Below are 15,287 nucleotides of genomic sequence, written 5' to 3' on the forward strand. Positions count from 1 at the left end.
TCCTCAAATCAACTAAGGTAGATCTGTACCCATAGGAAAGAAATGAATAAGGAGACCAAATAGTTTCTTCTTAGAAAAAGAGCACAATGATACACTCCTCTGTTTCAGAAAAGTTTCACAAACTGTTCTCATTGGTTGCTATATGTTGGGCTGTATAAACTATTTAAACATTCAAAGTCTGTTTTGGTGAACTCTGCTTTTCAAGTTTAATTTGTCAAACAGTGAATAAACAGAATGAGTTCAAATGATGAAAGATTTTATTTGAAATTTTGTCTCTGCATGAACAATGATTCGGTTTTATTCTGGTTTGCATGAATTATTTTTAACCTCAAATGTGCATGATTGGGATAGAGACTAAAGAAATCCTGCGGGAAAAACCAGAAGGATCGTTCAGGCACCTTTTTAAGTGGGATCAGATAACCAAACACCTGTATATACATGTTTAGACACGGTGTTTGCTTCTCTTCTGTTTTAGCGAGAGCCGGCCACTCTCCGGCATTCGTGCATTCTGTAGGCACACATGTAAAATATTCCTGCAAAACAAAACACATGCGTTCCATGAGATCAACAGCACATGTTGGATATCAGATGTCAGAAAAAATCATTACTGACCTGCAAAAAAGGTCATGAGCAGAGCGACCCAGCCCAGAATGTAGGACCATGAGAAACGCCAGTCACCAAAGCGCTTCCCGAGGAAGTTCACCGTCACGCCGGTGTAGACTGCCATAGCGAGCAGAACAAAGAGTGCTGGAGGAGAAATAAATGAGACCGAGCGGTTTAGATGACCAAAAATTATTCAGAAACAAGGTAGGCCTATCATTTGTGATTCTAGTGAGTGCAGGACACTTGTAAGTGAGGAGAGCATGATAAAGTAAACTGTGACATATTATACCCAAAAATTCTTCATACAGTGACTACCAGTAAAATTTACACAAATTTGGGACCAAAATGTATTCGGACACTTTGACCTGAGCATGTTTTGCTGAAGTGTTTTTTCTTTAATTGCTAATGCGACCTTTTTACACACAGACTGAACAAAATGAAGCATGGCTTGGTGATTGGTTGAGCTAAACTGGTATTATCTAATTGTGTAGTTAAATTTAACAACTGACAGATATTCAACATAATAGGCCTTCATCACATCGCAATAGATCGCCGGAAGTAGCCGCGAAAAATTGCTGAATTGTACTTGCGTCTTCCGGTTATTGCGTTCACCATGACTGCCTGTTAATTATCACTGGATTACTTTGCTGCGCTCTCGCATCTCCCAAAAGTTTATTTATTTTTTTAAGTTTTCTTGATTCCATTTTAATGGTTTAATTAAATTACTAGGCTATAACCAATTATTTAAAATGTAATGATTTAAGTAAAACTTTCTTCAAAGGTTAAACCAAACTTTTATTTAGACGGGTTGCCGTGTAGACCAGGGATAGGCAACTCCGGTCCTGGAGGGCCACTGTCCTGCAGAGTTTAGCTCCAACCCTAATTAAACACACCTGAACAAGGCAATCAATGTTTTCAGGATTACTAGATAGATACAGGCAGGTGAGTTTTTATCAGGGCTGAAGCTAAACTCTGCAGGACAGTGGCCCTCCAGGACCGGAGTTGCCTATCCCTGGTGTAGACCTTTGAGTCTCTGTGTTTTATAATATGACGATAGTTTTTCTCAAATGAAGCTAAAATGCTGCTGAAGTGACTCTCAGAGCGGCTGTGTTGATGAAGTGCATTAATGTCCTCGTATAGGCTGAAAACATCGCGAGCGTCATGCATGCCTCAGTGTGTGTGTGGTAGGGAGACCGGGGACAGTTGCAACAGGGGATGGTTGCAATATGTCATTTTTCTCCAATCAGAAACAAGCTAGAGTGATGACACTTATACTGCACATGCACAGTTAGACCCTCCCCCCACCAAAAAGACAGTAGACATATTCAACCTCTGCTGCTGCATTTATTGAACAAAACTTGTTTTTGAGGTATGAAAGTACATTTTTTCATTAGATATATTTTTGTCATACTGTCCTGACATTTTGTATGAATTAATCAAAACTTACTTAGTTTGAATTATTGTTTTGTTGACTTCTAAGTGACATGGTTAGCATGTGACATGGTTGACTAACATGGTTAGTCAGTGTGTCTAGCAGGCACATGATGTTCTGTCATGGCTGATAGTGTTGGGGACGGTCGCAGCAAGTTATAAATTGCATGTTTAATAAAAGTTTGTTGCATTGCAAATTGTTCAGTTCTTCCTGTCTGGCACTGAAATATGGAGAGATTGAATAGCATCTGTAACACCTGCACACTGAATATATGTAGGCCTATGTTCTACACATAAATAAACAAAATTCAATAGAGGAGAGTGGGGTGATTTGTGCCAGGGGGGAAGTAGTTCCACCCTTGTTTCTGGAAAATCATAGAAGAAATTGGTCATGTGACCACATAATTTTGAAAAGCAATCACTTTTACTCGTCCTCCAAAGAAGAGAGACACATGGCATGAGAGTTAAGCACATTTTAGTGCAAAAAACTGTTTTTTCCCTTTCAAAGTAAAATTTCTATGATTAAGGTTTTTTGATTGTAGTGTCTGAACAATTATAGACAAGTTTGAAAACATTTCAAACATTTTAGTGCTTTAGTAGTCTACACAATGAGTCTATACAGTTAGCATGATGTTAGCTCTTAACTGCTGGATCATGCTAGTTTTTCAAACTTGTGGGTCTGGGGTGATTTGTGCCAAAGGGCCTGGGTTAAGTTGTGCCAGATCCAGACCACCTAGACCTACATACTCACAGGGGATAATCTTGAGAAGTGAGGAGATGGTCATGCCTCATCATTGTTTGACTTAGGCCTGCCTGCTATTTGTTTAATTTAGCTAACACTGATTTCAGTTTTGAGTTTGCACTATGTTATTAAAGAGAAGTTTTATTCCGTTTTTAAGTGGCCTATGTCACAATAGGATGTTTCGAAATTAGCCTAGTCACTTTATTATTACAGTCGTGGTCAAAATTGATGGCACCCCTGATAAATATGATAAACAATGTCTGTAAAAAATAAATCTGCATTGTTTATCCTTCACAAAAAATTCACAAAAATCTAACCTTTCATTGAAGTAAAAGAATTGAAAGTGGGGGGTAAATTACATTATAAAATAAATGTTTTTCTCCAAAACACGCTGGCCATAATTGTTGGCACCCTGTTATTAAATACTTTTTGCAACCTCCTTTTGCCAAGATAACTGCTCTGAGTTTTCTCCTATAATGCCTGATAAGTTTGGAGAATAACTGACCAGAGATCAGCGACCATTCCTCCATATAGAATCTCTCCAGATCCTTCAGATTCACAAGTTCATGTTGGTGCTTCTTCTCTTCAGTTCAGCCACTCATTTTCTATAGGGTTCAGGTCAGGGAACTGGGACGGTCATGGCAGAAGCTTCATTTTGTGCTCAGTTACCCATTTTTGTGTTGATTTTGATGTTTGTTTTGGACCATTGTCCTGATGGAAGATCCAACCACGGCCCATTATAAGATTTCTAGCAGAGGCTGTCAGGTTTTGATTTTTTATCTGTTTGTATTTGCTAGAATCCATAATACCATGTATCTGAACAAGATGTCCAGGACCTCCAGCAAATAAATAGGCCCACAACATATAAGATCCAGCAGTATATTTAACCGTAGGCATGGGGTACTCTTCATCCCTGTTTGCACCAAACACATCTGCTGGGTTTGCTGCCAAAAAACCCTTTTTTTCGTTTTATCTGACCACAGAATCCGGTCCCTTTTGAAGATCCAGTCGTGTCTGACCACTGAATATGCTGGAGTTCATTTGTGGAGGAGCGAGGAGGATTTTTCTTGAAACCCTCCCAAACAACATGTGGGGATGTAGGGGTTGTTTGATCATTTTTTTTAGGCTTTCTGACCCCCAAGACTCAAGTAATCTCTGCAATTCTCCATCTTTGGCCACTCAAACTTTCCTCCTCACCGTGCATTAAGACAATATAGACACACGTCCTCTTCCTGGCAGATTCGTAACATCTTTAGTTGATTATAACTTCTTAATTATTGCCCTGATGGTCAAAATGGGGATTTTCAATTCTTTAGATGTAATTTGGCCTTTGTGCTTCCTCATATTTAAACTCCTGTGAAACAAGAAGTCATAGCTTTCATGTTCCTAGTCACCCTGGTGTGCTAAAAAAGGTAAATATTAATGGGAATATACTTCAGAGATATTTTTCTCATAAAAAATTCTAGGGGTGCCAACAATTATGGCCAGCGTGTTTTGGAGAAAAACATTTATTTCATAATGTGATTTACCCCCCAATTTCAATTCTTTTTTATCATATTTATCAGGGGTGCCATCAATTTTGACCACGACTGTATATGTTACATAATTGACAGACAGCGCTATGTCAACAGGCATCTATTGCCAAAGCCTTTTTGCCTGAAATGATTCACAAATATCATATATTGTGTTGCTATGGTGCTCTAAATGGTTGCTAGGGCATAGCTTGATAGCTTCACAATGATCCTGAGAGACTGATTGGTCGTCTGAGTAAAATGAGCCCGCCCCCTTGTCTCTATGACACTGTGATCCAGAGTTATGTTCAATACAAAATCCCTATGCTATTGACCATAGTAGGAAAAACGCATGCTATGGTATTCCAGGGTGACAATATCTAAATAAACCTTAAATTAGTAATTTTGTATTGAATTTATCTTGCTTTCATATAGCATTACAGTTCATAACATTAAAATGTTCTGTTTTACTTCAGAAATCACTGGCACAATTTACCCCCAATGTATTCCCCCAAAGGCACAACTTCCCCCGCACCAGGGGCAAGTTGTGCCATGAGACCACTTTTTTCCCAAGAGCTATATTTCTGAAACAATTTATTTCAGATCCAAAGTTATTGTTCTCAGGGATGCACCACATCCTGAAATATATGTACATCCCTTAAGTTGAAGGCATTACTGCCATGGCCTCACTTTAAAGTCACTTTGAGTAAAAACTGGCACAACTCACCCCACTTTCCCCTAACTGTTATTTGATAAATATGACTAAATAAATAAATTATAAGCTATAATAATATTATTGAAATAAATAATACTATAATATTATAGTAGGCCTAAAACAGTTCATATTTTCAGAATTCTATGCTCATTGAGACAAAAAGCTTAAGTTAATTAGTGAAATTTAAGGTATTTTTAACATGTTGCAACCGTCCCATGGTTGTGTTGCAACTGTCCCCTGGGTTGGGGTCAGTTGCAACATCTGACTTCTTCCATTCAAATTAATACTGTGAACGATATGTCATATATAATCATCTTTAAATGGTATGGGTAATTAGCAGACAGATGCAAGTTTAATATATACAAATTTGGTTGGTCTAGTCCAAATAGTCTCTGAGTAACTGAGAGAAATGCAAAAAGTGTTGCAACTGTCCCCGGTCTCCCCTAAATGAAACAGCGCGTCTGTGCCATTCATTCACAGAGACACGCAGAACATGCATGATTCCTATTTAAATAGTCTTTATGCAGTTTAATATTGACAGACACTGGTCTATATCGCGATTTTATTTAAGTTTACTGACCTACTTTTTTATCTAAAGGTAACTAAGTAACCACCGGAAGTGCGAGTGCACTGCTTGGCGATTTCGAACGTTCCGAAACCAGGAAATTAGATAAAGGCCTATTCATTTGTGAGACAGTCTAACAGAAGGATGGACAAAACCAATGAAATATCAACTGATCTGATAACGCTGAGTTCCTGTCACATGTTGCCATTTTCTAAACTATAGTGAATAAACTGTGTTAATGTGAGAAATGTTTATGTGTTACTGTGTTAATGTGAGAAATCTGAGTAAATTTTGATTTGACTATGTCAGCTCACACGAGTCGGCCAATAGACACTGGAAGGGAAAGACTTACTGGAAATAAAAAACATGATTCCTGCAGCGAAGGAACGGTTGAATCGCTCAAAGGCGGAGAAGTGAGCGAAGGAGAGGATGCCTGCGATGATTCCCGCGAAACACGACATCGCCGAGAGGATCATGAAGGCCCGGGTTGCGTTCCAGTAAGCTGAGAGACAAAGAGAGATGGACACAGAAGCTTAGACTGATGGAGGAACATGGACTTTTCCCACAATGTTTTGTACCGAACTTCCTAAAGTTGGGGAAACTGCAAATGGAAGATGGAATAATAATGCTTTAGTTTGTTTTAGTCCAGCTTACTTTAATTTTTCTATTAAAGTCCCCCTGTTATCAATGATTTTATTCCTTAAAACTCATCTTTGATCACCAAAATTGCATATTTAAAAGTTTTTTCCTTGAAAAAAAAATTCTTCATGCCTTAAAATAGCTTGAATGTAATAAGGCACATTGCCCCATTAAGTATACACTCTTCTATGAATATGCAAATGAGCCCCGCCTCCACTCACTCAGCAGCTCAGAGATCCACTCGTTGACGATCACATGTTGACCTGGAAAGCTTTTCCCGAATAACAACGCAACTCAATGCTTCACTAGTCCGATGCATCGTTGAAGAAATCAACTAGCGAGTCTCGACTGCTTCCCGAAACAATGTCGCAAAGTGGTCGTTCAACCACCTTTGGTTAATGATGTAACGCATGTGGTGGAGTAATAACTTTTTTTAATGAATCTGTTTGAGATCGAATTAATGCAAGATGTTTTGCTATAAATTACGGACATGCATCTGAGGACTATTTCTCATTTTTCTCAGTTATTTTGCTTTATTTCCAGATTCAATCATAGACTCGTTCTTACGTAGTCGAGCTTGTTCGCACATGCGCACTCTTCAAAAATGACGCTTTAAATCTATTGACAAACTAAAAGGCGTAAATGACATTTGTATGTATTCTAAATAAAAGACACAGGTTGTACTGAATGTCAGCTTGCTTATTTTGCTCAAGATCAGGATTTATTGAGTCCACGTCATGCAAACTAGAAACTCTGCTTCTAATCACAGATCGAGAGCTGTCGCTCCAAACACACTTTGTGATTCTGTTTGCGAATGTTCTTTAGAATGATGGTTTCGGGAAACACCGACTTGTTGAACTGCTGATAACGATGGAACTTGCGAACATAGTTGGCTAACGATGCTTTTGCGAAACACCTCTGATTGGTTACAAGGTAGTTTGTGACGTCAGAAACACCAGCGATTTCAAAGCGTGTTTTTGAGACTGTCTTTGGTTCACTGCAGTTTTAAGGAGAAAATACTCAGCAATGGTGTCGACTTATGAATTTACACATGGTTTGTCTTAAAGCGTATTAAAAACACCACATAGACACATAAACAACATTAAAAGCTGGATTTTCACCACAGGGGGACTTTAAGACTTTAAAGGGGCGACATGTAGAATTCAGAAACTTGCATACATTGTTATTATGGGAAACGTGTTTGAAAACAGTCAGTGACACTATGATCCAGGCCTTAAATCAATACACACACTCACCGATACTGTCGGTCTGTGTGTAGCATTTGCCAGACATGCAGTATCTCCACAGGCCCTGGTGAGCGAAGCTGCCGGACAGTCTGTACTGCATCCAGTAGTCCGTCGCCGTCGAGATCACCAGCAAGATGTTGCCCATGACGGCACAGAACAAACCCCCTCCCATGAAGCTGTACATCCTGAGGAACACTGGAGCTGCGCTGAGACCAAACACTAACAGTCAATCACACACACAAGCAACATTTATACAGGACAAAACCAGCAAGAACGTACACTTGCCATGTTTCATGCTTACACTTGACTTGGTTGCACAACTACATGTCAACTAACTCTTATTAGAGTATTAGTAGACTGTAGGTTACACTCTTAAAAAATGCTGGGTTGTTTTAACCCAAATTTGGGTCAGATATGGACAAACCCAGACATTGGATTACATTTTTGTAAAATTTTTATATATATATATATTTATTTTTTTTTATTTTTTTTTTTTTTAACCCAATGTTTGAGTTTGTCCATATTTGATTTTGACCCAAAATTGGGTTAAAACAACCCAGCATTTTTAGAGTGATAAAGTGCAGGTTAGTAGAATAAGTTGACATGTAGTTGTAAAGTTACTGATAGTAAGTAGAATATCTGTTGAGGAGCATCAAAATAAAGTGTTATTAAGCAGACTCTACTAATACTCTAATGACTGATAGTTGACATGGAGTTACTTATAGTTAGTGAATGTCTAAAGTGGACCATCGAAATAAAGTGTTACACCCCAAAATCCAAAATAGATAATAAATTCTACTTTTAATAAAGAAAACATAAAGATAACAAAGATAAATTTGCAATGCACTCATTTCGACCGCGAGGAGCACAAGTGTTTTCAGGACCATTTAACCTTTCCGAATCATGTCCATGATCGTGTGTGTGTGTGTGTGTGTGTGTGTGTGTGTGTGTGTGTGTGTGTGTTCACATAGCAAGTGCCAAATGAAGTCCAATGAAGTAAAAAATGATAAAAAACCCCCCTAAATGTTACATTTGTCAGAAGGTTAAAATGTTGAATAATATTACATCTCTAGATTAACATGGTGAATATATAATCTACAGTTTCTAGAAGTTTGGGATGCAAAATGGAAACATCACCTGTTAAAAAAAAACACTTTTCCTTTTGCATTAAAGCGTAAGTTCTGCACATGTGAAACGACTGATGCCTATGGTTATAAAACCATATAAAAACGCAAAAGCATTTACAGTAACATGGTATAAAACTGTCACAAATGCATTTCAAGATGAAACTTGCATGCATTGTAAAACTCTGACCTTGACATTGTCTTCAAACAGAGGTAAAAATTCACAGCTGAAAATAAATAAATAAATAAATAATGAAACAAAGAATTAATGTAAACGGCCACATTAATTTGACCTGCAAAAAATTATATTTGTGCAAATATTTGATGGTCAGAAGACTTTCACATTAATCCTGAAAAGCATCACAAACGTGACTCTCGTCTCAGGAGTCGGAGGGATTCTTACCTGAGATCTTCAGGATAAATGAACCTTCCCAGAGGGAAAGAGAGAGAGAGAGTGGGATCCCGCAGCGAGCGTAACGCCAGAAAGGAGCCGCCCGGCCAAATTCCAAAAAGTTATCCTCTCTGCTTTTCTGTTGATGGTGGCAAAATCCTTTAACACAAGCCACACAGAACAAATGCACTTGAGCTTGATGGAGTGGAGGCACGTGAGCGCCGGGTTTGGAGGGGGAAGGCTCTTTTTGACACTCTTTTTGTTGTTGTATTGGCCGTTCTGGAACTGTGATGTGCAGAGGCTTGCAGTACTGCTGTGGTCAATGCAACATGCTGAAGCGCACACTTTCATTCAGCTGCTGCTGGTCACACACACACACACACACACACACACACACACACACACGAGCGGACGCAGGAGGATTTTCATTCGCATCACAAATTAAGTTTGGTGTACTTAAGAAAGATTGTTCAGGTTAATAACCTTTCTGAACTTGCTAAATACTTCATTCATAAACGCAGATTTTTTGAAAACCCCTTTCCTCATTTTACTAAAGCTTTTGCTTCTTCTCTTTGAACCCTTTCAAATGATAAAGCTACTACAGTAGCCTATGTGCCCTACTGCTACCCCTTGCAATAACTCACTTTGCTATAAATGTTGTTCTTTCAATTATTTAAATATGATTATTTTATGATTATTATGATTATTTTAACTCATTTATTTTCTCTCCCTTGCCCTTCGTGATTGTATATTTGATTTGAGACTTCATTGCTGTTTCTTATTGTACTTTGCAACTACATCTGCCTTTTGAGAATTGTAAATTGTTTATTCGATGGCTATTTTCTGTGTAAATTTGTTTATTTAAAAAAAAAAAAAAAAAAAACGTTGATTACTCTTTTTTGGCTGCACCGCAATGACATTGATGTGATAATGAGAGTCGAATTTTTTTGTGCATGAGAAAAGAAAATGGTGCTATTGAATAGCAATAAAAAAAAGAAATTTTTAACAAGAAAACCTTCTCAGCACTGCAAAAAATGACTTTCTTCCTCAGTATTTTTGTCTTATTTTTCAGTACTAATATCTAAACATTTGTGAATCAAGATAAATTTACTTGAGAAGCAAAATTAGTTTGGATATTAAGTCTTGTTTCTGAAAAACGTATCAAAATTAAGTGAGTTTGTGCTTAAACCAAGAAAACATATCTGCCAAAAATAATCTCGTTTTTTTTTTTTAATGAGTTTATTTTTTTGACCCCATTGGCAGATATTTGTTCTCGTTTTAAGCACAAACTCGCTTCATTTTGATCAATTGTTCAAAAAACTAAACTTAATATCTTCAGCCATTTTGCTTCTACAGAAAATGTATCTTGATTTAAGAGTTTTTAGATATTCATACAGGAAAACAAGACTTTTTCTTTTCTTTTTTTTTTTTGCAGTGCAGCATATTATTTTTGTCTCATCGTTCAGAAGAGAATAAGTTTGTATGGAGGAAAGTTTGGAAATAGGAAATAAATTTAAATAGAAGGAAAGAGAAGTCTTTCCTAAAAAATACCCTAGGAGAAATAAAAATGAATACAATTAAGTCCATATAAGAGGATCTATAACATGAATGCAAACAGCAGCTCCAGTCATTTGATGAGAAATGTTTGAGTTTATATTGAGATCTCAGAGTTTTCATCGCAGACTTTGGCATCTTGACAAATTTGAGCAAAGTTTGAGTCTCAATATAAAATAAAAATGTTCTTATTGGCTGTGATTGTGTCACATCACGTATTACACATTTTTTAATGTTATTTGAAAAAAGTCATTTATTCGATGAAAATACAGTAAAAACAGTAATATTATGAAATATTATTACAATTTCAAATAGCTGTGTTCTATGTGAATATTATTGTAAAGTGTCATTTATTCCTGTGATCAAAGCTGAATGTTCAGCATCATTACTCCAGTCTTCAGTGTCACATGATCCTTCAGGAATCATTCTAATATGAGGATTTGATCATCGAGAAACATGGATGAATAGAAAGTTCAAAAGAACAGCATTTATTTAAAATTAACATTATAAATGTCTTTACTGTGATTTTTGGTCAATTTAATGCATCCTTGCTAAATAAAAGTTTGTATTAATACTTCTTATTTCAGAATAAATTACAGAAACATTGTAATTTTGATATATTGCTCAAATACTAATGAGGTGCAATTAAAATACAGTTAGAATTAAAGAACAAATCCATTTTTTTTGCAGCAGCAGCTGAGATGCTCATGTGGGTGATGCTTGTTCAAATCTGGCCTGCAACACATTAATAAATGTATTAGATAAGATGATAACACTTTACTTTACGTATAATACATTATGAAGATATTCATAACGACATTATAACGCATTATGTCTTTTCATAAATAATTGTAACCAAATTTAAAATGCATCATAATGTTCGTAGATTCCTTGTTAAATTGGTTGTTTGTCATGCATTGTTGTAATAAATTATACTTTCTAAAGGAGTAACAGTGAAAAGATAATATAATGTATTATAACGGTGTCGTTACAATTATTCATATAGATCATACAATGCATTATACGGTGCATTACAAGACATAATTAATGCATTAAAAATACATTCATAATGCATCATATATATCATGGGCGTCGGAAGAAAAAAAAAAGTGGGTGGGTCCTCCCCCAGAAAAATGTTACTGGAGTAAATACCATTTCATTCTGGTGCCTTTTAATTAAAACAAGTAAACTAAACTCCACTTCACGTCGGGCGGTTCTTTGCCTCCAAGTCGTGCATTAAATGCACAGCTATCCGTGGATTATCCCGCTAATACCATGGTCATCTGCCAGCAATGACAATTTAAAGCTGTTATTGATGTTTGCAACGTAATATTTGACTGGAAAGGTACAACGGGCGGTTACTTTCGTCAGTTGCGGCTCGTTGAGAAATATAATGTAGCGATTCAGCGGAGTTTAATTTATTAGGGAATTCCCTAATAATTGGATTTGACTGACAGCGCTATGAAAAGACAAATGCGCTGAATCAGAGACGGTAAAAGTAAGTGGGTCCAATATCATTGGTCTTAAAAAGTGGGTGGGTCTTGTCCCACCCATATACAATGGTTCCGACGCCCATGATATATATATAGGCTTTAAAAGGGTTATGACATGAGAAATCCAATTTGCCTTGATCTTTTGACAAATAGGGCTCTATCTTGCACCCAGAGCAATTGACTTTGTACACGACGCATGTATCATTCCTATTTTGCACCTGACGTACAGCGGACTTTTCCCCTCCACAGACGCACGTCGGTAAATTAGGGAATGAACTTGCGCTCCCGGGGGCGGTTCAGCGGAAAGAGGAGGCGTGTTCCGGCGCAAACGTTCCCTGGTGCTATTTTGCAGTTTCAGAAAACAATCCCACCACAGACCAGGAGAAACCTCGTCTAAAGTCAGTGGCGCGTTTTCAGATGCTATTTTAAGGGCGCATGCTTGGCCATAATGTAGCGTGTGCACAATGCGCATACACTTTTGCCTCTCTCATCTACACAGAAGCAGCAGTTTTCATTTTTGCAATTACAAGGAAAAATATTCCACACGAGGGAAATCATTGTTGTGTCCATGAAGATGTGAAAAAATAGGCATGAATCTAGCTTACACATTTACCAAAATTATCACATGCCTGTTTAACCGAAGCTAATTTGGGTGTGTTTCTCCATCCCCAATATCACTTCTCTGTGTTTTACGGCCCTGACGAGAATGTCGGTCTCCTCGGCTGTGAACCTAGGGTTGCCAACCGTTCCGCATAATATGGAATCGTCCCGTATTTGACACATAAAAGCCTTGTTCCGTATTGAACTGATACGGAACACACTTTGTTCCGTATTTTTGAGAATCAATTCAGTGCAAATCCATGACAGACACATGTCAGACTATGAACAAAGACATTTGTAGGCTATGATAAGAAAAAAACCCAGACGGTCCGGTAGATATTAATTTCTCCCCCTGTTTGTCTATGATCAGCGTAGCGTTTTCAACATCTTGGAACATCATCAGAGAATGCCCTTTTAATTGGTCGTTTCAGTCATTGTGAGTCACGTATCGTAGCAACGATGACGACAAGTGACAACAGCGGGAAATGTAAAAATGACTCTCCGAGCAGCCGGCGAAAAAGAAAAGAGCACAAATATACGTGTTGTATTGCTTGAATGCAGTGTTTGAGTGAAATATTTTATGTTTTCTTTATTAGCTGTTTTTTTTTATGTATTATTGTTTTGCACTGGAAAGAAAGTTAACTATAATGTAAGTATAATTATATAAAGATATTTGCACTACACTTCCTTAAAATGTTGTCTAATTAAATTAAAAATATTATTTTTTGCACTGAAAAGAACATTCTAGAAGTCTAATTCTATTGAATAAGTTCGCACAAGGCTACAGAAAACTGTTGTGTTTATTTTTCTTCAAATGCAGTCTAAGCCGATGAGTTTTGAATGTTATATGTTGTATTTGTTTAAGTTAAAAATAAAACGTATTATAAACTAAACAAATCCATGGTTCATTGTTGGCAAAATGATCATGATAGCCTTTATATTTCACATCTATGTGGTTCAGTCTTGTGCGTTATATTGATTAGGCCTACTTTGCTATTCTATAAATATATAGGTCTAATAAGTTGTATTATAATGCTATAATGTATGAAATATATTTATCTAAATGCATCAATTAGTTTCCACAATATTCACCAGAAATCATGGAATGTGAGATGTCGCTCTGATTGGTTTATTTCACGTTACGCCAAAACCACACCTATGAGTAATGAAGCTACTTCAGACCAACACATTTTAGATTTGCGAGATCCGCCCACAAAGTTACTTGCGTTTCGCGTTTGATACTTGCGTTTCAGATCGTTAAAATAGGACCCAAAATAGGTCTTTGTACCATTCATCCTGCAAGTTTCATAGTTTAAAATGTCCTCCTAATTATAAACAAAGCATTTATTTAATCAAGCTCCAAAAACGACTCGTTCGGATATTGTGGGATTTGTGACGTCACATGGGCAAAAACATCGCCTCCAGAGCAAGACATCGACCAATAGTTATACATCATCACATCATAGGCCCCGCCCACTGGCATTCAGTCGCTTAACGGCAAGTGGACGGTTTATTTAAATGCCATGATGGATGGCATCAGAGGATTATATGTTTGTTCGGAGCATTTTATTTTGTCAGCGAGGCACAGTGTAATGGAGAGTTCACAAAGAAACTTTTCTTGACAGATGAAGAAGCAACTGTATTGGATCTGACAGCAGCTTCATCAAAAACTGTAAGTAAATGATTTCATAATGCTTTGTAAATGACGGTTTCATATGGATAATGTTTTCAAAACACGTTCAATTGCGAGTGAGCGTTGATACTGTTTCCTTTGCGATGACGTTAGCCAATCGCAACAGTGTGCGTTTACTGACAAACCTTAAAAGAAAATCCATGTCATGACTCCTTTAAGTAAAGTGTTACCGATAAGACTGCAGAAACTGATTTCACCAAGTGCAACATGTTCCTGGATCAACATTCCAATCAACCAATCAGATTTGAGGGAAAAGTTTACAGTTTAAAGTTTAGGCTTACACCGTGTCCTAACTACATGTGACGAGATGACACGCGATAAAATAATTTTTTCCATGTTAATCAGAGTGTTTGTCCTATCCAGCCGCGACGGCGACACGCTACGATTATATTTTAGAAACGGTTTCTATTTTTCTGCGACGTCGCACCGGAACAACAAACACAAAGTGTGGCAATGATAATCTCAGGTACTGTTTATGTGCTTTATTAAATGTTAAAAGCGTGTAATGTGACTTTGAATATGATTTAGTGCTCCAGCTTTGTAACTTTAAAAGCAACAATGGATAATTCACCTCAGATCTTGAAATTAAACAAATGGAAACAAGAACGTTCAAACTGTGAACAACACACAAGTGTATTCTTTGACAAAGATTGTTTTAGTAACTCAGTAGCCTATGTGTTTTTAATAACGTTTAAATGGTGTAATATTTGTGAATTTGATTATGTAGCTACTTATCCATTTTCTTGCGAGTGCTGTCAAGATTACTCTCTGGTGCTGTGCACTCGCCGCGAGACTCCGCCCACACGCTGTTCTGATTGGTTGACTCGGCCCACACGCTGTTCTGATTGGTTGTGGGTTTTGATTGATTTTGATGCATCTCGCAGTCGCGTCACTTCTAGTGTGGACACATTTTTTCCACTGGAATCTTATCGCATTGCATCTGGTTAGGAAAGTGTCATTTTAAAGTGTCATTGTTACA

At 37.2% G+C, this 15,287-nt stretch overlaps 1 protein-coding gene across 1 annotated transcript; it reads right to left on the reverse strand.

Annotated features, from left to right (window-relative positions):
- Positions 1–239: 239 nt before the first annotated feature.
- lim2.5 (lens intrinsic membrane protein 2.5) lies at positions 240–9,164 on the reverse strand. The gene is made up of 6 exons (XM_084087934.1): positions 8,981–9,164; positions 8,768–8,804; positions 7,463–7,659; positions 5,920–6,069; positions 613–747; positions 240–533 (listed from the first exon to the last, which is right to left on the reverse strand). Exons 2-6 carry the CDS (start codon positions 8,773–8,775, stop codon positions 472–474), a joined length of 552 nt encoding a protein of 183 aa, XP_083944060.1. The 5' UTR covers positions 8,776–8,804; positions 8,981–9,164; the 3' UTR covers positions 240–471.
- Between the last annotated feature and the right edge of the window lie 6,123 nt (positions 9,165–15,287).

The sequence above is a fragment of the Abramis brama genome (assembly GCF_963993115.1).
Source record: "Abramis brama genome assembly, chromosome: 17".
Classification (NCBI taxonomy): Eukaryota; Metazoa; Chordata; class Actinopteri; order Cypriniformes; family Leuciscidae; genus Abramis; species Abramis brama.